Source organism: Scatophagus argus, chromosome 12 (genome assembly GCF_020382885.2).
Source record: "Scatophagus argus isolate fScaArg1 chromosome 12, fScaArg1.pri, whole genome shotgun sequence".
In the NCBI taxonomy this organism is placed as follows: domain Eukaryota; kingdom Metazoa; phylum Chordata; class Actinopteri; family Scatophagidae; genus Scatophagus; species Scatophagus argus.
Window position 1 is genome coordinate 16,890,897 of NC_058504.1, and position 27,827 is coordinate 16,918,723.

A 27,827-nucleotide genomic window follows, 5' to 3' on the forward strand; every position below is an offset into this window, starting at 1 on the left:
AGTGTTTCAGTAACAATACCATTTTTGAGAAGATCAAAACAATCAGAAGTAGAAAAAAATGCATATAACAACCTCTACTGATGTATTTTAGAAAAGACAGCAAACAAATTTTGGTCATTTTAACATGTCATACTTGGACGCAAGGCTACTAAGTGTTAAGTGTGCTCAGCCTCTTGAGCCCTCAGAAGGGTCGGAAAGCACAACTTGTAATCCTCTTGGGGCTGCAGAATCTACCATCTTCTCTGGCCAGTGAATTATTTATCTAATCGTTGACAAAAAGTGTCAGGCAGCCAAGATTTTTCTATCAGTCACTCATTAGAAGTATCAGAAGGCAACTGTTGTCAGGCACTTTAATCACTAAGGAGCAATGCTTTGTACATCTAACAGGTCAGTTGTAGTACAGCTGAAGGCCGATTGTTCATTATGCACCATCCCACAGCAACACCGTAACGTACTGGGTGCGTACAAGTTGGATCTCAGCTGGTGGAAGTGCTTCCTCTCACACAATCTTTCTGATAGGTTGCAAAACATGTAAACTTGAACTGATGACGATTATGACAGCAGCGCTTTACGATTGCTCTTTTTAATGCGTTACATTAATAAACATGGAAGTTGTGAAGGTGGCTTTCACTGAGATGCACTGGTGAACATTTAACACACATACGCACGGTGCAATCTTACAACAGTCTGCGTCAACATATTTTTATCTTGGGGTGTTTTTTTGTTTTTTTTTGAGCTCTGAAGTTATTGACGTGAACACAGTAGAAATAAAACTATGGGACAAACAACAAAAAAAGTGAGCGAAATAATTATACAATTGCATTTGATATCTGTACAGACAGAACGCTTGGCTTGAGGCATTAAGTACAAACACACATTCGTACATTGTACAGAAGCTCCTATCTGGAAGCTGTCCTCAACACTGCACAGTCACACTGTCTCCTTCAAAAAGGTTAACAGAAGAGAAAAGGCAAAGGTCTTTCAGGCACTGTGCTGTAATAAAGAACCCACAACCCCCAACCCCTGTATCAGGATTATCCTACCTACTGATTATCTCATTTGGGTGAAAACTGATTATAATCTTCTTTATATGTAATTATGTGTATATAATTTCCAATAGCCTTCACTCCAAATGTTTATTACTTTAACTGTAGCACTGATGGGTCACATTTGGAGTGTGTGGACACTCAAAGAGAAGGTGTCAATGTGCTTTGCTAAAGGTCTTAACTGGTATCAGATTTGGTCTGCGTGATACTCTTCACTCTGTCACTTCCTCTCATACAGGAACTTCATAAGTTATTTGTAAGGGCTCCAGATTTCTATTTACAGGTTAAAGGAAGAGCAAGGACAAAAAAGAGGTAACCTGACATTCTTAAACAAACATTAGAAAGTTAAAATGGCTGATCATGTTATTCAAACTCTTCATTCAGTAAAGTTACATAGAACGCAGCTCAAAAAATTATACAGCTACTGATATTTTTTTTTGCTATTCTGGTGATTTCACTTGATTGAGGTTATAAAGCAAATCCCCCTGACGTTCTCTTGGTGGCACGTTCTTCCCTCCTCTCACTGACTTATAAGGAACCAATAAGGCACACTGTCCATCAGTGTGTGTCTGACCATCACCCCAGATCAGACAGTTCATTGGTTCAAACAACACAAAACACATTCATTTAGTTGCATATCACTACACAGCATTATTTTTTTTTAAAAAAAGGAGATTTTGGGGTGTATTGTGATAGTTGACAATATTCAAGTACTCTTTGTTTGCAGCTCATAACATTCCTTCACCAATGGACGGGGTGAGAAAGAAAGAGAGAGAGACAGAGGGAGGGAAAGAGCTACACCAATCCACCATAATATTTGCTTTCCAGCTCCATCACTTTCCAAAGTTACCAAAGTCAGCGAAGGCATCGTGTTTGGGCTGTTGGACCATTGCAGGGTTCATCCCCATACCCATTCCCATAGCACCGGGCATTCCCATGTTCATTCCCATCCCCATCATACCCTGACTGGGAGGCATCCCCATCCCCATCCCCATCCCCATGCCCATGCCCATTCCAGCAGCAGGATGCATCATAGGATTTACAGATGGTCTTATTGTTGTAGGTCCAAGGGTCATACCGGAAAATCCCTGGGAGAGCATATTGGTAGGTACCTGGTTGCCTGGAAATAAGAGAACAAACTCAATGAAGTTAAATACCAAATTGGAAATCACATCGGATTGCGTTGGGCTGCTTTGAAGGACAGTCTGACTGTAGTGTCACGGCTCATGCCACCATTCTTCTCACCTTGCTGGAGGGTGTTGAGGGTGGGCTGGCTAGGCTTGGGTGGTTGCATGCCTGGGCCCAGGAAATCCAGACTGATGTTAACTGAGTGGTCTGACCAGGTGGAAGGGAGAGACGCTTTGGCTTCTGCACCGTGAGAGGCTATTCCCTGCTGCACAGGCTGAAGGGGCACGACAGACTGCGGTTGTAAAGGATCCCCCACGTGTAGTGGCTAGCAAAGACAAAACATGATGTCAGACAAATCCATGTTCATAGAAATATACATAAGATACATAACTCCAGTAATGAAATCCACTAAAGATACAGGTCCTTCTCATAATTCAAGGCCATAACCCTTTTGCCTTTCCTGCTTAACCTCGATACTATCAGAGGAATCTTCTAGGTCTCTTTCTGAACTCATTACAGCCTACTATCTATGATAAAGAGAGTAAAAAACAGGGGTGGGTGTCTTCTCAGCGAAAAAAAAAATCTTTGTTTTTAGTAGGTCAGAAACCTTTCATCATGGAAATCCAGCAAACACTGACACACTGTTGTTGGGATTTGAATGTTTTTGTAACTCAAAACTGATTCTTCTCATTCTGTATGTCAGTAACAGCAGGAGTGGGTGGTTAGTGGGAGGTCTCTGGGGGAGATGAGCATCTGGTGAGGCTGCATGCTAACCCTCTACCATCATGCTTGTCCTCCATCTCTCAGTCACACAAGGTATGTCTTTATCACACAGGCACACGGACTGACTGAAATTACTCTCATCGTTAGGATTACAAACACCGATTTTATAATGAAGAGCACCCAACAACAATTTTTATCTTGAACCTAATGATGTTTGGTTGCAAATATATTCAAAGCAAGATACCGTGAATACAGGGCAATACTTTCATCTATTTTCTACTTAACCAAATGCAGTGCGCTGGAAGCAGAGCAGAGAAAGTCATATGCACACGCAGCTAACCTTAACCCGATCCCAGTTCACATCTTACCCCCTAACCTGGACTCAGAAATGATGCTATGCTTCATTAGGACTGGGCTCTGGGCCTCACAAGAACCAGAAGGCCCCCGATATGGAACAAAAACACAGGTGTACTGCAGGTCTGTCATTTTCAAGGTTTTCAGTTGACTGGCTGACTGAAATTAATGAAATATTAGCAAGCACAAAACCTCCAACATCTTTGTTGTAAACTTGAGATCCACAACAGCATTTTAGCTTCAGTATCTTTTTGTATAAATGTAAAGGTTTTTATCAGATTTCAGTCAACTCGGAAACTATAATAATATTTTTTTAATGTCATTAATGTTTTCTATCAAAATGAAAAACATAATTTTTCAAATACTGTCGAACATACATAATACATATCTGTGACTAAATAAAAACAAAAAAACCCTAAAAATTGTAGCAGTTTAGCTCTGTATCCATGAACTCTGAAATCATAATGTGTTATTTCCCTGAGGATATTTTGCACCCTGTATCATTTAAGCATCCCTCTGTGAGTATTGTAATGATATTTATATCAATAAATTATTAATTAAGGATGCATGTGTATGAGTGCGCTCATGCATACCTGTGACCTAGACTGGGGCAGGACTGTGGTGCTCATGCTCTGTGTGCTGCTCATGCTAAAGCTGAGGCTCTGAGAGGAGGTGAGGGACTGAGAGGGCCCCATCAAGTCAAACAGGTCTGCAGAGGCAGGACCAGAGCCTGGAGCTGAGACTGGGGCGGGGACAGTAGCAGTGGCAGGACCTGCTGTCATGGCTCCAAACAGGTCATTTCCACTGTTGTCAGCAGTCTGAGCAGACGCTGGCATCTGACCTCCAGGGAAGGCATTCCATTCTCCAAAATCTCCATTGCTGCTTGAGGCTGGCGCTGCTGCAACAAGAAAAACCAGTGATGTTTGTATTGTTTGTTTGTAAGAGCTGTGCAAATAATTGGAGGATGTTTCAAACAAAAGTTAGATGAGCAAAGTTGAATCTGTCATAGTAATTAAGAATAAACAGTTGAGTCTTCAGTGAGACCAGTCTAGCTTTATCCAGGGCTTTCTCAGTGACCAGTTTTAAATTTTCATTGCTTGTTGTCTCTATCCCTCCTCTCAATCTGTCTCAACCTCCTCCACCCCCACCAACTTCTTCCTCTGTCCCTGTCTCCTTGTCATCCATAACAGGAGTTGATGTGTGTCTGTTCTTGTTATGCAGAGCAGGTAGCTGGCTCCATATGGCCAGGGCTTCCTCCCAGCATTCCTCTGAATATTCTAGCAGTATGGCTACTACAGCACAGCACACACATGCACACAATAACAAAAAAAGTCTTTAAAACCAACCAGCTCCCGAGGAGAGGACGGCGGAGGCAGCAGACGAAGAGAAGTCAGCAAATCCACTGATCAGGTCTGCATTGAGAAATCGACATAAAGACATCAATTTTAAATAAGTGAGCTCAAAGTGTCATTCTACCATAGTTAGCATTCCTTCAGTGTCACAAGTGTGGGAGGGAGGGGAGGGGTAGTGGCAGTAGATGGGTGGAGAAGACCAAACATCTGTTCAGCACTCCCGCCCTTCCCATTCACCAGGGACTGCTCCAAAAACATCTGGTGCACTTAGTCCCTATACATCAACTCCCTCCTACTGCTGTCCCCAAAATCTGAAGCTAGCACCAGCAGCTGGGCACAGTCAGTGCAGAGTCTAGTCCAACAGGCACAGTGGAGTTTCCTGTTTTGTACAATTTTGTATCACTGATCTAAAACGTTATTTACTGGTGGATTTGCTGGCGTATAGTTTGTTTGCTATGAGCAGACAACGTGTCAATAAAACATATTTGGTAAATGGACGGGATATTGTTCATTTTGGGCAGAGACAAAACTATGCTGCAAAGGTCTTATGCTTAAACCACAAAAATGCATTTGATACCAGTCTTCTTAGCTAGCTCCTGGTAAGACAGCAAACACACACATTTCACAAAATGTCAGGATATTATCGGTTGAAGTTTGTGAGATTATACCTGTGGATGCAGGTTGGCTCGGTGTTGTGTCCACCATAAGCAGATCTGCGAGGCCAGTACTGGAGGGTTGAGGGGCTGCTGGCGACTGGAATAACAAAGAACCAAAAGCTCTCGGCACATTGCATACATGACTATACACTTATCAAGTCTTTATCTTGTGTGCACAAGTGCTCTTGCTACCTGTTTGGCAGAGGTGTCTGGGCTCTTGTCTCCTGTGTAGTGGGCAGCGGCTCCCAAGTCTACTTTCCTGGATGGGGCTCCTCTCTTTCGTGTTGCTGTAGTTTCTGTTGCCTGCACTATGTGTACACTCTTGGTGGTAACAGTTTCCTCTTCATCTTTAAATTCTTTTCCTGTCTGGCCATTGTAAGACGTTCGATTCCGGTCCTCCTCATTGTCACTATCAAAACAATCAAGGTTTTAATTGAAAACTGTTTGTGTTTTCCTAGTGTAATCATAACTAAAAATAGATGACAGTTTACTGTTGTGTTTACAAGCTGTGCTGATGTAAAAATATGTAACAGCATCAGAAAACTTAACGTTTGTGTAGTTACTGTTGATTTTGCATTATAAAACTATTTGAGTCTATTTTCCTAGTGTGACTATTGTTCATATTTCCAACCTGAATCGATCTGGTGAGTCATCTCTATCCTTTTTCCGAAATCTGCTTATGGTATCATCAATGGTGCTGCCGATTTTGTCGCTGATCTCCCCCAGCTTCTCGCTGAAGGGGAAAGGTCCTTTACTCTTGTCCCAATCATCATCCCACCTTGACCGGCTATCGCTGGAGTCGTGCCTGTCCCCCGCTGAAGTGAAGTAGGTAAAAAAGGAGTTAAGAGCAAGTAAGAGAGGACTCAAATCCAACCAAAACCCAAAAGTTAATTATATTACTCCCTGAACCGAGGACTTACTGTAACTTCGGTAACCCATACTGTCTGAGGATACTCCAATGTATTTGTCTTTGTTCTTCTTTGCCTTTTTCCGTTCTTCCCTAAGCCTGTCATCATCCTGGACAAACTCCACCAACTCCTTCACTTTCTGACGCACATTCACACCTTGGTCCTTCCCATTCTCATCTAGAGAAAGAGTGTGACAAAGAGAAACACAGGCATTAATATATTTAATGAATTAGCGCCTTTTTGGGGGGTGAACTTTACACCACACACACAGGTGATAAACATGAACATCTCTATACAAAGAAGTTGAACGTTCTTGTTTGTAAACTGCACCTTGAATACACACATGGCTGGGAAGAGGGAAAGCAGCTTTGGGGCAGTGTGTGTGTGTGTGGTTTAGGGTTTTGTGCACTAAGCAGTACTCAGAGCTTCTGTTCATTCATTATAGTTCATACTTAAGCTTTTGTTAAGAAGCACTAATCACAACAGTGTTGAAGCGAAGAACGCTCCTCACCTAATGAAAGCTAAATTGGAAAACAGGAAAGCTCTTTTTGTTTAGCATGTTTGTTTAGGTACTACTCTTCTAAATTGCAAATAAACAGATGTCATAAAGGAGAGAAAACATACAGAAAGAAAAGAACACAATGATGCCTTACCTATAAAGTGGTAGCTTTCTAATGATCTGAGATCATACAGATGTTCTCTGGCACTGGTAACAACCCTCTCTGATCCATTCCTGATTAGGTGTGCCAGCAGCAGCAGGGACTGATAGACAGAAATACAGCAGCAGTTAGAGGAAAATTTGCTTAGGGTTTAATTCTTTACTTTATTGTTTCATTCAATCTGACCTTAGAACCTATCCCATAGCCTTGGACTGGATCAGTTATGGCTATATTCTATTCAGAAGAACTTTTCCCCTTAGTTAAGAGTGTATTAACAATCAGAGGCATCTACATTCAAGGCCAACTGTTTTGTTTTGTGAATTATTTAAAAAAGTAATTTCAAATGGAAATAACCCTCTTTACCTAATGTTTCTTTTTTCACTAAAATTTGAAGTGGACACTCAATTCTTGTGTGTATGAAGTAATGAGCAGGAACTTTGGAGTTAAAGCCAACAAATGGCTCATTTTAAGAGGGTAACTAGCTTAGTGGGGTAAAAACCAGTTGGGTCTGGTCCAAATTTTTTGGTCAAATCAAAACTGTACTCAACTCTCATGTCATAATTAAGAATGTGTGCTTGCAGGATGTTGCAGCAATACTGTGGCAGACCTTGTAAACTCTCCTCCAGTTCTTCTTATTATCCCTCAGCATACGAGCCCACAACATGTTCATCACCTCTGGAAACTGCTCATACATGAAGGTGGCTCTGATTACAGAAACATTTGCAGAAGAAAGAAAAGTTGTCCTTTTAAGAGAGAAGGTTATTTTTTTCAAATGCATAACAATCAACAAGTAGACTGTTTAGCTCTTTAACAGCCTGTACTACTACCACTTTTACAAAAGCTACCATTTTTGTATGCTTCTTTGTATTGCAACCCAGGCACAACAATTTCCTGCGGGATCAATAAAGTTCTTATCTTATCTTACGTAGTGAAAAATGCTCCTGTTGAAGGTCCTGCAGCTGAAAAGGGCTTTAGGATGATCTTTCTGAAGTTTAATTTATTTACAAATAACTAGGTACTTTTCAGTGTTTGCTCTGACCTTGAGATTTCACTCATCAACTGTCCTGATGGTCCCCAGGGGTCATCATTGGTGGCCTCTCTGACTTTCGACTCCACCTCTGAATAGTTCATCACCACGTTGGTTCTAAATAGTGAGATAAAAAACAAAAACAATATAATTTCATTAATCATGTCTATATGAAGTATTTTTCAAGGCATTTGGCATTTTAGTTCAAAATATATGGCATCCATTGAGAGCAACCACAATGAGGATAATAAATGAAAGTGCTCATGTTACAGCCACACCCACACACTTACTGAGTCTAACAGGAGTACTACAATAGAGAGCGGTTGTGTGTGTGTGCGCTCTGAATCCAACCAAAAGTTAAAACCAAAAACAAGGGACTAAACAAACAAATGCAAAGCTGTGTCAACAATAAACACATAAATGGGAAATAAAATGGTACTGAGTGATACGGGGTTGTGCTTAGAGTGTGTGTGTGTGTGTGTGTGTGTGTGTGTGCGCTTTTGCTTGTTGAATCAGTCTAAGGAAGTAAGAAGAAAAGCAAAAGGAAACTCAAATATGATGAAAAGAACACAACAAATAAAACAAACTCAAACCAAGAAGCGCATATTGGATCTGTTCAATGAGACTGTTAGGAGGTCTATAATATTTCCTCACATCCACACTCACAACAAGCACTTACTGTAAGACAGCAAACCAATGTCCAGCCTGTATAGTAAGAATGTCATGAAGGGTGTTAAGAGGAATGCATTAATTTCTAAGCAGAGGTTATGCTAGAAACAATTAATGATACTGGACCATTTATGCATGCATTACTGCCAGTTTACAACAACTACTTTAGTTTTTAGAAGAGATTCTGAGTCTAAATTGTACTATTCCTAGGAGGATATCTAATAAATGTTTTTTTCTGATATATAATCCATAATGACTGGATAAAATGGTTATTTGGCATGCTATTGCAAAGTGCATTGCCTGAAAGCATGCATAGCTTATAGCCAAGCCATTTGCAACTGCCAGCAACCAAGTCACATTTTAACTTTTTGTTGGCTTGAACACGCACAGTTTCTTACAGGACTGTCTTATTCCAAATAATTAAGTGAGCCATGTCACAACTTTAGCCAAAACATGGTGAGCCAAAACATTTGAACCCTGCACCTCCTCATCCCTCCCCCACTACTGCCACATCAGCAATATGTAGAGGGCCTAAAAGAGCAGCACAGATTTGAGATACATCCTCTCTGTGGTTCTGGGGAAAGGCCGTATTACTATTACAAGCTACAGGGTAACCTTACCACTCTGATAACATATTCTTTTTTGTAAAATTGGAGCTACTCCAAAATTATTTGAACGCGACCATGCCAGGTGCCTTTTCTTTGATTAAATAAAAAAAGTCTCAAAGGTGGACCATGGGTTACAGTAACCTTACATGCTGGGAGATCTAAAACAGTCAAACCTTATCCTGTATCAAACAAAATTCTGATGGACATATTGTTTTTATGACTCTTTCAGTTCTGGACAAGACTTAGTGTTCTATTTCATGTTCATGTTCATATTCTAGTTTGTTTCTCTTTAACTTCTTTCTGATCGTCTTATTGATTACTTTGTGTGCTATGTTACTAACTACATGCATCCTGAGTCTTTCTAGCTATGTCTACTGACATTGCACAAAGTTTAGTTGTTAGTGTGTGCTTGAATGACAGGCAAAACACAACAGGACATGATGTAGTGATGTGAAGCCTTATCTTTTCACAGTGGCGGCCCCTGTTCTAGATATCAGCAAGATAAAACGGAAGTTGTGATACTTTCTCACAGTGACACACTATCACATTTCCGTTGAACAAACTATGGTGCTGCATCTGTCACAAAATTTCCCTCGTAGTTATTCATGAAACCAATTGTAATTTATTCTTCATATGAAATGTGAATTCATTGCAAAACCTATTTGAAAGAGGATAAAACATTTGTTTGTATGTCATGCCTCAGCAAAAATCTCACATACTCATACGACAGTAAATGTTGCATTATGTCACACCGTTAGTGTGACTGACTTACAGCTTTTTGACAATCATTTTTTAATTTAAGCCAATACAAAAAGCGACAATTTCTGAATGTCCCAAAACACAAGCTCTTTCATCACCCTTGGTATCAAAGAAACTAGGATGAAAACAAACACGGAAACTCCCTTCTCTTTAATCTTTGAAACTTGCATCTTTATTTTGTTTCTCTGTCGGTAGGCCCCCTGTCTCCCTGTCACATTCAGGAGGTCAAACTCCAGGGAGAAAAGTGCATTAGGCAGGAATGCATTCTTGGATGGACTTAAGAACATGCTATTGTCTGGGTGTGCAAAATTAGCCAATGAGCCCTTGAAGGGAGGAAAAATTGTGCAAAACCCTACCACACCTCTACAGTACAGCCAGTTAGTAGCTAAAAATAAACAGCATAACAAAAGATGTACAATGCTCAAAGTGTTGCCAAAGTTCAGCACTGGTATATAAATTCAGGTGCTAAACTGCTGTCACCAGCCATGCAGGCTAGTACTGACACTACCAGCAAACTATACAAACAGTCATGAGTGGACATTTTGCACTTGACAGCTTGAAATCCACAAGGAAGTTCCAAAACACTGCAGGATCGCTGGTCACTGATTAATAACTACCATATTGTGGCACCGTCGTTTATCTCGTTGTTCTTTGATATTACACAATCACAATAAAATGGCAACGTAGTACTGTAACTAACGTAACTATTTCATACTACTATCTACTGCATTGATTCACGTTTTCTTAGCAGTCGTTTAAGGAAAACCCTAGCCGTATCGTTACATACTTTATTCATCTCCAAAGAAAATGCATGCATTTTGATACTTGAGGTCTTAGATTGTCTAATAAATTTCAGTTGACAAGTAGTCTAGGGTTGCAGACAAAAATATAAGAATTTGGCTCTGAAATAACCCAGGCATATATCTAACGTTACAATAATGCTACAGCTAATGTTACTGTAATGTTAAGTGTGTAACTTAGCTACAAGTGTCATTACTTTCCGACCGGAGAGTAACGTTAAATTAACGCATTTATACACTCCAGGAAGTTTTAAAAAATGCTTCCAGACAGTGGCAGCCAAGCCACAGTAGAATCCATATGTACGTTAACGGGCATTCTGTAAACCTTCCCCACTGAATGTACAGCCCATGAGCTGTCAAACTAGCTTAGCTGGCTAGCCTCGTCCGGTAGCTCTTTTAGCCAGAAGGCTAATTAGCTAGCATGTTAGCTCAGTGTGTTAGCTTATACTGTCGGACAAAACGCACAAACAATAAGCTCGAAATCTCATAACAGTCAAAACCCCATCTCACACTAACAATGAGACCAAGTAAAATAATTCGGACAAAGGAGGGATAACGTTACTCATACTTGAAACAAATAAACTAGTATTTGCCAAAGTCAGCTAACTAACTTGCTAGTAGCATACGGGCTAGCTAACTTGTTAGAGTGATGTGACGTCAAAGTTTTGGGTACGTGTCTCTACCAAACAGGTAAAGTACAGGCACAAATAACACAAAAGAGACGTGATATAGTTGAGAGATACTTACGCTTTATCAACCAACTCCCTGACCTTCCACATGTTCAGCATCTTGGCTCCGTGAAAAGGGGCTTTCTACCTCGACAAACCCTCTACTTCAGACGAACACCGAAACTAAACCTTGAACTCTGGAAAGTAAACTCTTCCTCACCTCTCTTTCAAGACAGGAGGCGCAAACGCACCACTCGACAGACAGGAAAGGTTACTACGGGAAATGCCGCTGTCATTTTGCGTAAAGCAGTAGTGGAGTTGTAGTTTCTAATTAGTTTTCAGTCACAGCCGTCGATAATACAGTATAAGTACATATAAGTAACCTTAGCTCTCACAGCCGTCAAACATCGTGGAAAAAAGATAACCAGTTTGGAGAGATGAAACACTACGGAAAACCGGTGACCCCAGAAATAGTGGGATTAAACTGTAAACATAAAAATAAAAATATAATAAAAGTGGATTATCTCGAGAGCCCATCGCAATATCTTCGGTGAATCGGTGAACCACAGGTTTCCTGATTTAAAAAGTAGTACCTGTCTCTTGACAAAAAGACAGTCAAAATGTTGGTTTTGCATAGATCTTATTTAGAAAATATATAGGCAGGTATAGTTTAGTGGTTTAAATATACTTGTTAGTGATTCATGAAGTCACCATTTATCCTGTAGAGTATTTTGGTATAGTAACAGAAATGGTACAGATATGTCTGAAGTAGTTTCCACATTATAATAACTGCATACTGTTAATTGTGCTCATTGCAATGGTTCTCTGCATTATCTGAAAGACTTACCCAAACAGTACTGTCTGACCAACTCAACTAGGCCTACCCCTCCTTCAGCAACACCAGTTATCTTCAAAATATGTTGATTTAAATTAATTACAAACTGAATGCTATTTTACTATTAATCATATAAAAGTGGAAATAATATTGGGTGTTACAATATTTTTATACAATTTAACTGTTCAGATTTAGATTAATTTAATCAAGCTTGCATTTGTTCTACAACCACATGAAGTGCCAAAACCGACTTTTGAACCATTTAGCGATCTACATATCAACAGTTTATCCACTAGTTTTAGTTTATTATTTGCTTACTAAATGTAGTAACAAATTATTCGTAAAAAGTACCCCTGACGGCTGTGGAAGTATCCCTTCGGGTACCAGTACCCACAGTTTGGACTCACTGCTCTATTGTAAAACCTGTTCTTTTGCCCCAAACGTGTTCCAGCTTCCAGTTACAAACGTAAGCTGCATCATCATCATCATCAGGTCACCACCCTGTATGTTCTCCATCCCTCCTCATCTGGCATTCAGGCATGCTACAATGACCCAGTGATGCTGTGTGACAGGCCAGGCAGGGCACTGGCTGTTTGTGTCAATCCAGATCAATCACTCCCTCTTCTGGACAGACAACGTCATCATTGCAGAGAAAGGTCACAGGGTGTACTCAAGCCAGGCCTGATGTGGTGAGCAGGGAGGTCATTGTAGCAAGTGAACACCCTTGACTGACTCAGTGTCATCTTAAGCAGACACAGTTGCCTTAGGAGTAAGAAAAAATTGATATTCAGTTGTTCATTTTGAGATTTGTGAGATCTTAATGACTGGAAGTGGTCATTCCTTCTGAAATGAAATGGTTTCTTTGATTCTCCCTTGACTGGGTGTAATCTGAAAGTATTAAGACTCTTTGTCATATTGATTGATATTCCAGTGGGAAAGATAAGCCCTCGGATGCCCTGCGTCTGACAGGGTCTCTATTCTCTAATGATACGTGTAAATATGGCCCACAGCTTACACTTCCATAGAAGAGCAGGAAGAAACAACACAATAGCCAAAATACACCCATTTGAGAAAAAAACAACAAGAAACAGCACTTAACGGCCCAGAATGCACTGCACCCAAGGGAGCAACCTCAATTACTGTTACACGTCCGAAGAGGAGAACTCTAGGAGAAGTGATTGCCGAGATGGAAATGGCTGTGTGTGTGTGTGTTTGTGCATGTGTGAGTGTGTTTTTGTGTGAGTGTGTGGGTTGGAGGAGGATGGATAGAAAGGCACTCAGTAAAAAGATCTTTCAGAAACACTTTGCCTCTGTGACGTTGATGTGAGCTGTTGATTGACATGCACTTCTCGACAGAAACCAGAGCTATCAACCTATCTGCTACGCATTAAGAATGGCACGGTCCTCGGGGAGGGGCCTAAGTGGTAAATGATGTTGCTGAAGACACTCTCTGTCAACAATGTGCATGTATTTGTGAGTGTGTGAGTGCTGAGGATGGCAAAGTATTCAATCAAACCTTTGATTGAAAAACCCCTTGTGTCCTTAAAGATCTGAATTCTGTACAGTTGTGTATAGGATGCATGTGTGTACGCAGGGTTGAGCCCTTGTTTTAAGAGTGGTGTGGTGCTATGCAGTCTTGGCGAAAGCCAAGCTAGCAAAAGGCTTAATTGTAGAAATCTGATCTCAAACAATATTTATGCAGTAAAATTGTGCTGAGTTTTAATTTTTAAGCAAATAAAGAAGCAAAACATTCTTTGTTAGAAACCTTACTGACCCATATTCCGTCTTTGCATATTTGCAAAGATATATCAGCCTTTCCTTGATATTTTGGATTGCATAACTGTTTCATTCATCATCTTGCTCTTAAGCTGATCATCAGTTTGGTCTACTGAGACCAAATTGTCTCAAACAACTTTTCACTTGAAGGAAATGACAAAGTAAGTCAGATAAACGTGATTTAAGTGCAAGCAGCACTAGGGGGCACTCTGACTTTTCTGGAGACTGCTGAGTATTGCACAGGGGTGAGTGTGTTCAATGTCTGTGTGTGTGTGTGGATGTGTAGTCCTGTATTTGTGGGGACAAAAATCTGTTTACACAGTCACATTGTGAGGACCTGCCTTACTTATGGGGACAAAATGCAAGTCCCCACAAAATAAATAATTAAATATTAGGGTGAAGGCTTGCTTTAAGGTTAGGCTGAGGTCAGGGTTAGTTTAAGGTAAGGGTTAGTAATGTTTATTGTTGTGGTTAGGTGGTGGTTAAGCCTCGAGGAAATGAATGTAAGCCTATGTAATGTCCCCAGAAGCGATGGAAACAAGACTGTGTGTGTATGTGTGTGTGTCAGTCAGCGTGACACACAAGGGGCCGGGACTCTGTGTTTACATGGCTGAATTTCCCATGACAAATGTGGTCAGAACATCATCTCGACTTGGGAATGTGCACAAAAAAAGATGCAGACTCTTCAACTCTGCTATTATTCGTCTCTACAAACATGTGCTTTCAATCTCTCGAAACACTCTGTGTTTTTTTTTTCTTTGCAGTTTTACAATGTCATTAGAAAACAATGTTCTTTGTTTTGCACATTAGCAATGAATTAACGCTCCCGCCCATCTCTGTGCCCTCGGAGGAGACTCTGATCTGTGGAGTCACCCACTGGGGCCCAGCTTTCCTCCTGTCAGAGCGAGGGTCCGTTCACTGCTGTTATATTTCAGGCTGTTATTGTTGGCCCTCTTGCTGCCTCGGTAAGATCTTTAGTCCTTTTCCCAAGCGATATAACCCCCACACACATCACACAGTATCTGACCCCTGTCTCCATGACACATGACAGGTCCACTGTGGTGCGTGTGTGTGGGCATGTGAGCAAGGACTGGTGTGAGTGTGTGTATTTATGTGTGTGCATGCTTTCATGTAAATGTGTATGTGAATATGTGTGTGTGTGGTGTGTAGCATAGATGTGTGCAAGAGTACAGAATATATCTGGTACAGTATGTAGGTACTGAATATGCTCAAACAATGAGGCCACTTGTCATATGTTCAAAGTTGCAAAGACAGCCCGCTGTGATCTGAAACCACACACACAGATGTTTCTAATGGGACTAAAGTAGCATTCACATTCTCGTGGATAAAGAGTCTGTTTATTTTTCTCTCTAAACTGAACTGGATTGCCACTTTCCCTGGTGAGAAAAAGGATGGAAGATGATTAAAAAAAATAAAATAAAAAAATACAAGGAGCCTGATGAGAGAGACTCAAATCACAATTTAGACTCAGAAGCCAACTGTCTTTCCTGCTAAAACAGCAAACATCAGCTGTGGTGATTTAACGGTGATGGTAATTCAGTGTATAATGGAAGCTGATGCCAATGCAATACTTTGCAACTTAAAACTGCTGTTGTCTTATTCCCCTATGAGAAAACAACTTTAGTGTAATCGTGGAGGCTTATGTTTATGAGTCTGGACGTTACAGTAAATCCTGTTGCTTTGTACATGGGCAAGAAAACATACACATACACACAGAGAAACCCACACAGGTATGCTCAAGCCCTGAGAGCATCTGCTCCTTTACAACCAGATTGAATTAGCAATTACAGAGAGTAAAAACCAGAACAAAACATCTGGAGCTGTAAGCAGCAGAGGTTATAAATCTGAGAGAGGGGGGGATATGAAAATGAGCCAAAGTGAGATTTTCAAGGACAGTGTCTCTGATTGGCCCATTAACGTGCCAGGGGTGTCAAAAAGGACCTGAGGCAATGGGAGAAATGGGACAGAGCAGAGGGCTTTAGAGGGCATAAAGAACACTAGTGAATGGAGAGGTAGAGAGTAAAGGGAGAGCGCAGGAGAGGGCCCGTGTGATACTGTAGGGGAGTGAAATGCAGTCTTAGCAAAGATAATACAACTGCAGGAGATACATGGATGTTGTTTGTATCTCAAACCTCCTCAAAGGAAATCATCCTGATAAGAGGAGAGAAAGCTATGGAAAAGCTGAAGGGAAGTTGTGAAAAAGACCTTGGAGAGGGGGGGGTGAGGGGTGGAAAAAAACCTGGAGCTGTGTGGGTGCAAGAATTAAGAAACAGAGGCTAAAGATCACTACTTTGCCAAACCATAATTATGCATGTTTGGACGAAGAAAAATGCTTCAAGTGAACGGGAGGCTGGGTGTTCATAAATGTATTTTAATGATTATATCCACTTTGGTTTAAGTCCATATAAATGTGAGGTTGGAAAGCCACAGTACCATTACCACATCTGTTTTTGCTATTATTGGCACAATAAATTACGTAGGCAATTTGTTTGCGCTGTTGTTAGAGTAATAGAATCAAATTATCCTATGTCAGGGAAATGATTATGTACGAAGCGGAACCCATCAGGGATTCACAGGGTAATCAGTGAAGTAAGACAGAGCTGAAATGTTGGCGCTCTGCACATCAACTGTTCCAGGTCTACTACGCCATTAGAAAGAACTTCTCAGCCTTGGACAGGATATGATCGTACCTGGTTCACACAGCAGTCCACCCACTAATCTGGCAATGCTAATAGTGCTAAGTCAGTACAGAACCAAAGTGCTGTTGTGGTAGTACAACATCAATCCAGTGGAGCTGTATGAGGAAGCACAGAGACAGAGAGTGAGAGAGAGAGAGAAGGAGATAGGAGTCATCACTGAAAGAGCCTGACACTGGTGAAATGAGAAGTGTTCTGAAAGAAGGATGATATCAAATGAGTCTTATCAATTAAAAGTCAGGGAACATTGTTTGCATTCCCATTCCAAGGCCAGGCACTGGGTGGATGTTTCAAATAGGTCAAGGTTGAAGTGAAAACAACAGTTAGTCGATTAGCAGTCGAGGTGCAACATTTCTACTTTGTATGCTAATCTGGCAAATCATCATAACGTGTAGGCTCTGCCTGCGATTCTACATCTGCACGTACTCATTTAATTATCCAAACACAATTCACAAAAGTCACTGGAAACAAACCAAACCAAAATAAAATAATTTGCATATATTTAAAAGAGCAGATAAAGTCCCCCGGGGTTAGTTAATATTTCAGAGGCATAATAATAATATGCTAAATCATTCACATTTTATCCAGCACCAAAACAAAGTGGCTTTGTCGATGTAATTAGGGTGTTTTAGAGTTGAATCACCCTGGCAAATGACCATGTTTTTCTCTCTGGGAGATCTGGGTGTGAATCTACCTAATCCTCTCTCACTCTCCCCATATATATATATATATATATATATTTATATATATATGTGTGTGTGTGTGTGTGTGATTGTGTTGTATTGTCACTGTCCCTCTGTGTGTGCAGTCTTAGAAAAGGATTGATTAAAGAGAGAGTGTCTGTCTCAGAGCAGTTAATGAGGTTTAGTCCCATGAGCTGGAAGGTTTTGGCATTGTGTGAGTGCACGTGTGTGTGTGTTTGCATATGCGCATGTAGACCAAGTGGAAGACACTGTTAATTGGCTAAGACTTACATTCAGCAGGGGGATAGTCAAGGGCACAGTGCCTTCACATTTGTGGAGAGCCATTTGTAGAACATGGTGATACACTCACTTTTTGTATTAAAATTATTCTGAGCAAACGATGAGTCAGTAACAGGCTGACAGAAAGAAATATGATTGTAATTATAATTCTAATTTCAATTTGTAGCTAAAACATCTGGATGTTTTTCTTCATGTTTGAATGATAATGAAAACACAAAACACATACTGAAAACTAAAAGAAGAACATTTTATTTTGCTGTTTTGTGTCACTTGAGTGTATCTGAAGATGTGAATGAAACTGATTCACTTTTTTCTCTCTAGGGACAAACAGAAGAAGAAGAAGAAGAAGAAGAAGAAGAAGAAGAAGAAGAAGGAGAAGAAAAAGAAGAAGATGAAGAGGATGAAGGAGAAGAAGAGAAAAAAGACAGACAGAGAGGATGAGAAAAAGAGGAAATGAGGCAGATATTCCACAAAGGCCAAGCTACGAGAGGTGGATATGATCTCACCTGCTCTGGTCTCCACACAGACCTGTCCGTTTACATGTATATGCAGACCTGTATGTTCTATTGCAGAGCAACACACAGCTCGTCTCAAACAGCAGGAAGCATCAGTGCTTTCATGTGGAGCACAGCCTAAAGTAGAGCAAGATCACAATGTGCGTGTGTGTGTGTGTGTGTGCGCGCGTGTGCGTGCATGCGTGTGTGAAACCCAGGCTTTTCCCCCCTTGGGACCTGCACAAACACGCTTCCCATCTTTCCTTTGAGTTTCACATTCAAAGGTTCCACTCGTTCAGCTGTCAATCATTCTCTCAACCAATCAAGGCTCTTCATTCTGAGTCTGTTTATAGATCAAGGGTGGTTTAAGCGTATGTATGTGATGTGACTGGAATTTTTACCATGACTAATACTAATACTGTAAATATTCATATTTTTTTACACATCACCAGTGGTGTCAATCAAAATCAACACTTATTGTGCCATACTGTGAGCGTATGCTAAGTCTACAACAATGTTTCTGACTGCACGTCCTGGAAACTCATTGTTTCTACTAGAAGGATGCCAGAAAATGCAGAAAGAAATCTGGACCAAGAAAAAAAAGGTCTCAAATGTGGCTTAATGGACCAAAGTAAGTTTATGATCGTATGTAGAAAAAAAGAGAAAATTCTTTAAAAAGAGGCATAGATTGAGATTATCAAAGGAAGAGCCTTTGTTGGGGAGTGCTGGTGGCTGGTGAGTGTGTTTGTGTGTGTGTGTGTGTGTGCGTGCGCATATGTGTGTGTGTGTTTGTGTTATCAAAAGAGATTCAACACTGTATAGAAGCATTAACTGTTGTGTTATAGGGCCATCGCAACCCAGATATGTCATCCTTAATTTAGTGGGCAAGAGTACAAGAGTATAGGAGGGAGTAAAAAAGCTACAAATTACTGTGAAATGTACAATATATCTGCAAGTATGAGTACATCACACAGCAACTGCACTTATGCTTTAACACATAGGAAACCTTAGAGTGAATAGAGACCTACAGTGATAGAGAGATAGCATGAAACCGATGGAGCATCAGGTGACAGCAACTGCTAACAGAGCTCACCTCTGATTGCCATCTATTATGATGGAACAATAGTTTCCTGTGGGCCATGCTAACGACCTGTGTTTGTCAGCAGCAGGGGAAATTAACCCAAGCCGTACATTGTTTGCTTCATGCCAGCAGGGAAATTGACAAAGGGAGACAAGCGGAATAGGAGAAGGAGGACTCACTCACACACCTGCTAACATGGTGACTGACAGCTGCCTTATGTCCATACCTGCACCGTGGGGGCACAGTGTGTGAGGTTCAGTGACCAACAGAGGGCAGCAGAGGGCTTCAGAGCTGACATGTTTCCCAGAGGTGGGTCAGGGAAAAGCTCATCCTCAGACTCACAGACAATTCATGCCATCGAGATATACATTTCACCTCACAAATATCCACTCAACGCTGACTTTATATTTGATTTGCAATTATTAAAGGACTTGAAGTGTTTGTGCCTAAATCTCTGAGCTGCCACGTTGAGATATTTGTTTGTTTTGTCAACTACCTGTTTTTCTCCAGTTGAAATAAGGTGGGAGTGAGGTTTGAACTGCAGGGCACTGGTAATGGCTGATTGTGTGTTCTGTAGCACGTCTCAACGAGAAACTAGCTCGATCTATTCACACTACATGCAGAGCCGTGGCCTCCAGGCTTGAGTTTCTGCTTTGGTAATGACTCTGTTCCCCTGTGGAATGTAGAACATTGTCTTTCCTCAAATGAAGGAAAGCACACACTCACAGACAGGCACACACACACACGTCACATGCCCTTCAATATGCGTGAAATACACAAGGTTGTAAACATACACAGATGGAATTGTGCACACTTGCATGTAAGTTCACATAAATACACACATACCTGCACCCACACATGGCCGGACACACACTATCTGCCCAGTGTCAGAAACACTGATTGGGCCTCGTTCTCAGGTTTGCTTGCCTCTACCACGATCAATCAGTGAGTTTATAGACCACAATGTGTGGCAGCTTGTATTGCTCTTTCTCCATCTTCGTTACCGATCAGAGAAAATCCCACTCTAAGCAAGCGCAATGCACATTCATACAATTTTAATGACTCTTAAATTAACCATCATATTTTTTGCTCCACTCCTTCACTGACTAAATCGGTTAATATGCATCAACACTGGCCTCACTTGTGGGATTGCCGTGACATTTTTATAATTCCTTTGCACGAGCATTGTGTTTATTTATGAGTGTGTAGGCTTTTTTGGCTGATAAATGGCACAATTAAACAGTGCTCAGACACTCGAGCAGGCGTCTCAGGCTGCTGACAGATTTTTAGTGTCCTCTTCTTTGGCTAACGATGAAAGTAAATAATGTCTTAACGAGGTTGCTGGAGCAGTTGTTTGAGGATTCATTTTACATTTGCTTTGAGCAGCAGTGGTTGAACACAACACAAAAGTGAGTTTCACAGCCTAGATTTAAATGCTTTGAACATAATTTAGAAGCTTGTTAACAAATTCCTTTACAATTATTACCAAGGTTACAAATAAAATTCAAAATAATTTCTGAATATCTCAGGATTGTGTGAGCAGTGCACAGAATAATTCATTTTCCTTCTCTGTTTCTGCAAATTAAACTACTTTTTGCAGTACGTTTAGTCTTTATGTGCATGTTTCCGTTCCCATTTTATATTTGCAGGGTCAAATAAGACAGCTGTGTTAAGCTGCAGTTTGCAGGGTGCCACGGAACTCAAATCTTCCGACTTCTTGTATGCATTATTGAAGGACCCCTATTGGCTGCTGTGTGTTTAGTGATGAAAGCAGCCTGACGCAATACTCGGCAACAGTGTTTTACAGTATTGTTTTACAAACTATTGTAAGGCAGGGTTAGAACAAGAGAGAGTATTAGCCAGGCCCTGGGAGGAGAGTAGCTTTATGAGCCCTCTGAGGCCGGCTGCGGAGTGCCTGGGCTCCTGTGCAGTTAAGCAGTGGGCTACGGTGCTACAAGCTGCCCCCACATTTACAGAATGCCCTTGGACGGAGGATGTGTGTGTGTGTGTGTGTGTGAGAGAGAGAAAGTGTGGAGCATGCATGCTCATGGGCTAATGAGTGCATGTGTTAATGCCTGTGTGTGTTTGTGTGCACATGTGAATGTGCACGGACGAGATGTTGTTGGGTTGAGTCAGTCTCCAGAGGAAAGGAGAAGGACAAATGCTCCTTAAAAATAGCCCCTGGGCAGCTGGTGTACACAGTCTATCAGCAGTCCGTCCCTGGGGCCAAGGAGGGAGTGAGGGTGGAGGGGGGGGAGAGAGGGAGAGAGAGAGAGAGAGAGAGAGAGAGAGGATGGATGTGAGAGAGAGTGAGACAAATGTAGAAAAATAGGGTAGAATATGGGTGGAATGGAAAGAGAGACAGAAAAAATTGAATATATATATATATATATATATATATATATATATATATGGACAAAAAAGATAACGCTCCTCTCAAGAAGGAAAAAAAAAAGAACCAAAAGTCAAAAAGAAAAGGAGAACAAACTGAGATAGTCAGCGAAAGATTGAAGGCAAAAGATGGAGAGTGCCTCCTGGTCCCAGTTGTGAATGCTCTAGAGGTCACAGTAGAGGGATAGGGTTTTAGAAAGAGCAGCTTTGTCCCCAGACGTCTTCAGTTACTAATATACCAGAGTGTGCTTCGCTAAATCGCTCCCAGTCGGCGGGAGAAGAGATCCTTGAGACCCACTGAGACCCTTTATGGAAATAACTCTACACCATTTGCTCTCAATAACTTGCTGTAACATTTTGTGTGTATCTGTGTGTGTGTGTGTATATATGAATTGAAGTTGCTCATTGAGCATTTGCGTGCATAGCTTTAATGGACATGCACATAATGGATAGATGGTTTTTACAACTGTTCAATCTACTGGGAGCAACAATCATCAAGTTATTAGATATTTATGGCACTGGGATGCTCTGATTTTAAGGTTGCAGAGTGTGTGCTTTCTTGTGATCCTGGAGTGATCTCAGGTATGACATTATCACATGTTAGAAAAAATTTGATTAAACCCAGACATAAGAAAAAAATCTCAAAAGGAATATCAGGTAGAATGTAGTTTGCAGCATGCAACTGGGAAGGTTTGTGGGTGTATTTCAACTTTAAATGAGAAATAAAGAGCTGGAAGTCATTCTATGGTTGCCTGACGGATCCCACACTCTCACAGTATCATCAACACACCAATTAGAGCCACAGACTGGGAAAGGATCAATGCGATTCTGAGTGTGTGTATGTGTGTGGGTGGTGTGTGTGTGTGTGTATGCATGTATAGATGTATTTCGTTAGTTCCTCCACTGAGCTAATTGAGCTGTTTTTCCTCAACAGTTGGGAGCTCTTAGGCTGTGGACAGATGCCCTTGGGCACAAGGTTTGTGTGTCAGTTTGTGTGCATCTGTGTGCCACTGTGAGCATGTGTTCCACCCTACCATAGCGATTGCAGGAGTTTGTTGGTGCATGCCAAAATGCAAACCTGTGTGTTATGTGTGTGCGTGTGTGTGTGTGTGTGCGTGCCTGGCATGCAGGCGGTTGGACCGTCAGTGGCGTATTTAGCGGTCTCCAGGCGTCATTAGTACCCTCACTGTCACATCGAGCCGTCTTAGTTGAGCTCTTTATAAAGCTTTGTTTAGAATACTCTGGCCACATGTGCTCCGCTGCGACTGATGAGCCCTGAGCGGGTGCTGACGGAGTCTGTGTGTGTGTGTGTGCATGGAAAGCGGGGTGGTGATGGAGCAAAGCCGTCCTGACAGAGACGTTACCCAGCAGCAGGATCCTGTGCCCCCTTACACACACACACACACACACATGCACAGAAACACACATGCTGCCATCACCTATCCAAACAACTTGGCTCTCAATGTCATCGTTCGGGTCATGTTTAGTTTGAGAGAAGAGGATATACTTTGTTTATTCCACAGAAAGGACAGTTGACCATTCCTCACATACAGGAAATGCAGCATACTGTACAAGGCAACAATAGTCACACAACACTGCAGCAGTGGCACATAGTAATGAAGTACATTTACCGACTCAAGTACTGCTCTTAGGTCCATTTGGAGTAACTACTTCCATTTTTATTCCAAACTGCTTTCAGAATCATCCAACAGCATCTGAAACCACCTCTCCTGACTGACCTTTTCCCAGTGTTTGTATAGGGGGTGCTGGGGTCTGACAATTTCTTTTGCTTTCCAAAAGAGGAAACCCGTTAAACAGTTTCCGCTGTGATTGGCCAGATGTGTGGAAGTGTGTGAGTACAGGCAGAGTTTTATGTAACTTCTCCCATCACTTTTCAAGGATAGTCTGTTATACCAGTTTGTACAGGATAGGAGACTATAAAGACTAAGTTCCTGAAGAAAGACTGGAAAGTCATTATGATCCAACCAGTAGGAGGATGGAAGGCTTTTTTTCATGCTGTCTGCAAGTGTGGCCATTTGGAATTGTTATAAACACTTTTGCTTTAGACATTACTGGATCTCATAAAGTAGTTTGTTTTACACATACTGACTCCTTAAAGCCAAAGCATTAAAGTAAGATAATCCTTCATTGATTCCCAGGGGAAAATTGAGGTCTTAAGACAGAAATAAGCATAGATAAATTGAAAAAGTATAAGAAATAAACAAATGAAGCTCAAAGCCTTCATTGAGGAAGACTAGCTTCACACTCATTCATGCGCAGCTCTCTCTCTCGCTTTGTCTGCTTCCTGCTTCCTGCTTCCGCTGACAACGGGCATTTATTCTTTCAGTTAAACCACAGCTTCAATCAGCATTAATAATAATTGGATGACAGTGGAGGTTTTGGAATAAGATATAAGGCTTTGGATGCACAGGAAATGCTAATTAGCAGGATAAATTCATTGTTGATTTTAGTTGTTTTATGGAAAAATATTGATTATTGCCAAACTATCATTTAAAATGCTGCTTATTATGTTAATGCATCTGTAATAATAATTCAGTTTTATAATATATCCATAATAATAACACCCATGCTACATAATGAGAAGTTTTACATACTTAAGTGGAATTTTGCTGCAAGTAGGTCTGTCCTTTATAATGCAGGACTTTTACCAGTGACTGAGTAGATTATTTTTACATTGTTTACACATGATCTGAACATATCCTCCCCTGCTCAATCAGGATGTGAATTTCTATGTAACAGTCTGTAATTAAAATACTCATGAGATTTTTTCTGTAATACTATATAACACATGCGAGCAACCGTGGAATCTACAAGTATTCAATGTTGGTTTCAAGAATACTTTTCTGTAGCATCTAGCTGGTGCTGGTCGTCTCTCTTCACCACGGCAGCTGCCTGTGATGGTTATCTCTCATTCATTTTCAAAGACACACACACACACACACACACACACACACACACATGCTCAGACCCGTGTACATTTGCACACCCACTCGTACCTTCTTCCTCATTTGCACACTTGCACACGTTCACACACTTGAACACTCACACACTTGAACACTCTTGTTCTTTTTCCCCCCTCTCTGTCTTTTTGACAACACACAACTTCCAGCTTAACTTCCAGCAGAAGTGCGCCACTCTCAGTCCTTCAGTGGGAGTCGTTACTTTGAGCTACTCAGGAATGCAGTCTAACTTTCTAGTACAAGACTAGTCATTGAGTCTCTCTCTCCAGGGACCCCTGCTATATAACTTATACTCGCTTTACAGGACTTCCATATCAGTGGAAGGCATCTCTCTGTGAAAGCACTGAGGTAGGAGTTGGGATAAAGCTATTTGATGTTTTGTAGCAAACGTATCTGAGGTAATGGATACTGTGTGAAAGGCTATGGCTGTGTGAGTGAAATGACAAAGTTAGTTTGGGCCTTACAGATCTTTAAATCCCTCTGGATCACTCAAACTGCCCCCTTCTACACTCACCGCTCCACTGATTGTGTGTGTGTGTTTGTGTGTGTGTGTCAGATGATTGGTACCTGGGCTAACAGAGAGGAGTCCCTCAGGTCCTTCTGTGGAGGTTCTCAGGTCTGGTCAGTTAACCTCCATCTCTCTCTTTGATCGCTGTGGCTCAGACGACCCTCCGGGAAAACACAACACACTCAAACCTTAGTCAGACCTCTTTCAGCAGTCACGCACACACAGTAGACAAACAGATTGACACATACACACAAGAAACACAAGAAACTTTGCACATATGCCAATGCATACACCCCCTCATCCACACACACACACATTTTGCCACACAGTCTGACCAAGCGGTAATGCTATACAGCCAGTGTCAGTGAGAGCAGGGTACTTAAGGTGCTATTACACTCCCATTACCTCTACTCTCATGTGCAATCAGGGAGAGGTGATGGCCTGCGCTCTGGCAACACACACCGTGTTTCCCTTTCTGACAGCACTGCGGACAGAAGCCCAAGGCATCAGACTCCGGCATCGTAAGGCGAGGCAAAGCGAGGAGATTTAATCTGAAAGGTCTGTGTCATATCCGTTAGGTAGAAACAAATGCATTGGGTAACAGCAAGACTAGCAGGGATAAACTCATGCTCCTATTTGCAGATGATGATGATGGATATGCAGAGTTTCATGTGTTTGGGAATCTGTTTTAATGATACATATGAAAAGAAAACACCCCACACCCCACCCTGCTGCCATTTTCTACCTCAGGTTTTTTGTGCCCCCCTGTCTCTCTCTCTCTCTCTCTCTCTCTCTCTCACACACACACACACACACACGCTCCCTCTCTTTCTCTCTCAGCTGGCCCTAGATAGTTTTGCTCTTCCCCCAGCTCCTCTGGGACTCCTTCTCCGTGTCGTTAATCAGAGCTTCTCAGCTCAGCTTCTCTCTCTCTCTCCCTTTTTCTTTCTTTTCCAACCAATACACACACACTTTCTTGTGCGCGTGCACACACACACACACAGACACACACAGTCTTATAGTCTCTCTCCCCTCCTCCCCTGTGCATCCTCAGCCCCATCCATCATAAAACAGCAGTGTGGAGGTGGGGTTGTGTGTACGTGTAAGTGCGTGAAAGTGTGCGTGTCAGGTTTTGTGTGTGCGTCCGTGTGTGTGTCAGCTCATGTATGTGCGCACCATAAGCACACATCACTGTGTCTCCTCAGCAAAAATGAATTGAGACTTTACAAGAAGAAAGCAATTAGGCCAGGGCTTTGCCCTATCATTCACCGGCTAATGTATCAGAGGCGGAGTGAATATTATTAACGGATGGGGAGGGTAAGGCTCTGTGGGTTTTACAGCCAGAAGGTAGGACAAGAAAAGACTAATGATTGTGATGAAGTAACCCTGAGTTGAAGGGTTTTAATCACTCGTAGGCTTTGTGACTTCACAGTTGACATGGTCTTTATGATAACTGCATAGCTTCCAGCTCTCAGTCTCTGCCATTCACTAAACACTGGTAGCGAAGAATCAAATGAGCCATTATCGGACATGGACAAGGATGGCTGAGTACAATGCAACAAGATTACTCATTCATCAGGATGTGTGAGCGAGGGCCACAGGGCTGAGGGAGACAACAAATTGTGAGTCAGAAAAATGGGAAACTATGATGAACAGAGGACAAAAAGACAAATTATGAGGGGAGAGGGGGGAAGCGAGCGCAGGGACAAAAGTGCAAAGGTGAAAGGGGTGACTAGGGTGGAGCTTTGATAGACAGAGTCAAGAAGGAGCAGACAGAGGAGAAAGGAGGTGAAGGAGCAGGAGCAGCGTTGGGTCAGTGATGTGTAAAGACAAACCATTTGCACCTCGGCAGTAACTGAGCAGAGTGCTCTTGCTTTCTGTGTGTGTTTGTGTGTGTGTGTATGTGTGTGTGTGAGAGACATCATGGGTAGGGAGAAAATGGGTTCAGATCTAGGATAGGTCACACTGTAATACTAGGTTTTAACAGCATTTTTGTTTTACATCTCTACAGTGCTCTTAAATGTCATGCATTTTAAAAAGTCAGGTCTCAGCGGGTCGTGCTGACATTGATGTGTGTGCTTTCTTCACACAGGAACCTTCCTCTTTGTGATTTAAAGCAACATTTTGTGTTCTCTGGTTACATTTGTTGACATCACTCAGCTCTTAACAGCAAATGTGATATGATAACTCAATCAGGCAAGACGCTAAATATTGAGATAAGCCCATAGTGACCCTGAAGAAAAATATGAGGCCAATCTGTTCCAGCCTGTTTCTGTGTTACAGTCACAATTACTGGAGATTACAGCTAAATCACTTCCACATGGGCTCAATGAAAACTTTACAATCTCTCCCACAATACACGATGAAGTGACTTTGTTTGGACTTAAACCAACAGAGGAAAGGCGAGAGTAGGTGAAGGAAGTGAAGGAGAGAGGGGGAAGGGGGTGGGTGATAGGTGGAGCATTTTTGTAAAGGGCTTATATCTGAAAGCATCATGCAACCATCATTTTCTCTCCCAAGAATTTCTGTTCCAGAATCTGCCAAATGGGAAACAAATGTTGTGGGTAAGACCGCACGAGGATAAAAAACATTCTTGTTGTTTCACAATCCACCACCAGAAAAGAGCTGGCTCAGAGGAGAAATAAAAGAATGAGCAAGCAAAGACAAAAATCAAAATCAGCTTCACCATCACAGAAAGCAGAGG

At 41.6% G+C, this 27,827-nt stretch overlaps 1 protein-coding gene across 2 annotated transcripts; it reads right to left on the reverse strand.

Moving 5' to 3' along the window:
• Window positions 1-567: 567 nt before the first annotated feature.
• Window positions 568-11,628, reverse strand: clint1a (clathrin interactor 1a). Of its 2 annotated transcripts, none has more exons than XM_046405643.1 (12): window positions 11,437-11,628; window positions 7,866-7,970; window positions 7,434-7,530; window positions 6,821-6,929; window positions 6,180-6,344; window positions 5,891-6,074; window positions 5,452-5,668; window positions 5,272-5,356; window positions 4,598-4,663; window positions 3,845-4,146; window positions 2,292-2,499; window positions 568-2,166 (listed from the first exon to the last, which is right to left on the reverse strand). In XM_046405643.1, exons 1-12 carry the CDS (start codon window positions 11,475-11,477, stop codon window positions 1,880-1,882), a joined length of 1,866 nt encoding a protein of 621 aa, XP_046261599.1. In that variant the 5' UTR covers window positions 11,478-11,628; the 3' UTR covers window positions 568-1,879. The 2 variants fall into 2 exon arrangements, with proteins under 2 accessions (XP_046261599.1, XP_046261598.1); XM_046405642.1 differs by having other exon boundaries at window positions 3,845-4,149; window positions 11,437-11,626.
• Window positions 11,629-27,827: the final 16,199 nt, after the last annotated feature.

Bases quoted from the DNA above. Each gene is read 5' to 3' on its own strand.
- clint1a (XM_046405642.1), bottom strand. From the start codon at position 11,477: ATGCTGAACATGTGGAAGGTCAGGGAGTTGGTTGATAAAGC. The intron at 7,971-11,436 runs GTAAGTATCTCT...CTCACTATTTAG, and splicing joins AGGGAGTTGGTTGATAAAGC to AACCAACGTGGTGATGAACT. The intron at 4,150-4,597 runs GTTGGTTTTAAA...TTCTTGTTGCAG, and splicing joins CGTCCTCTCCTCGGGAGCTG to CAGCGCCAGCCTCAAGCAGC.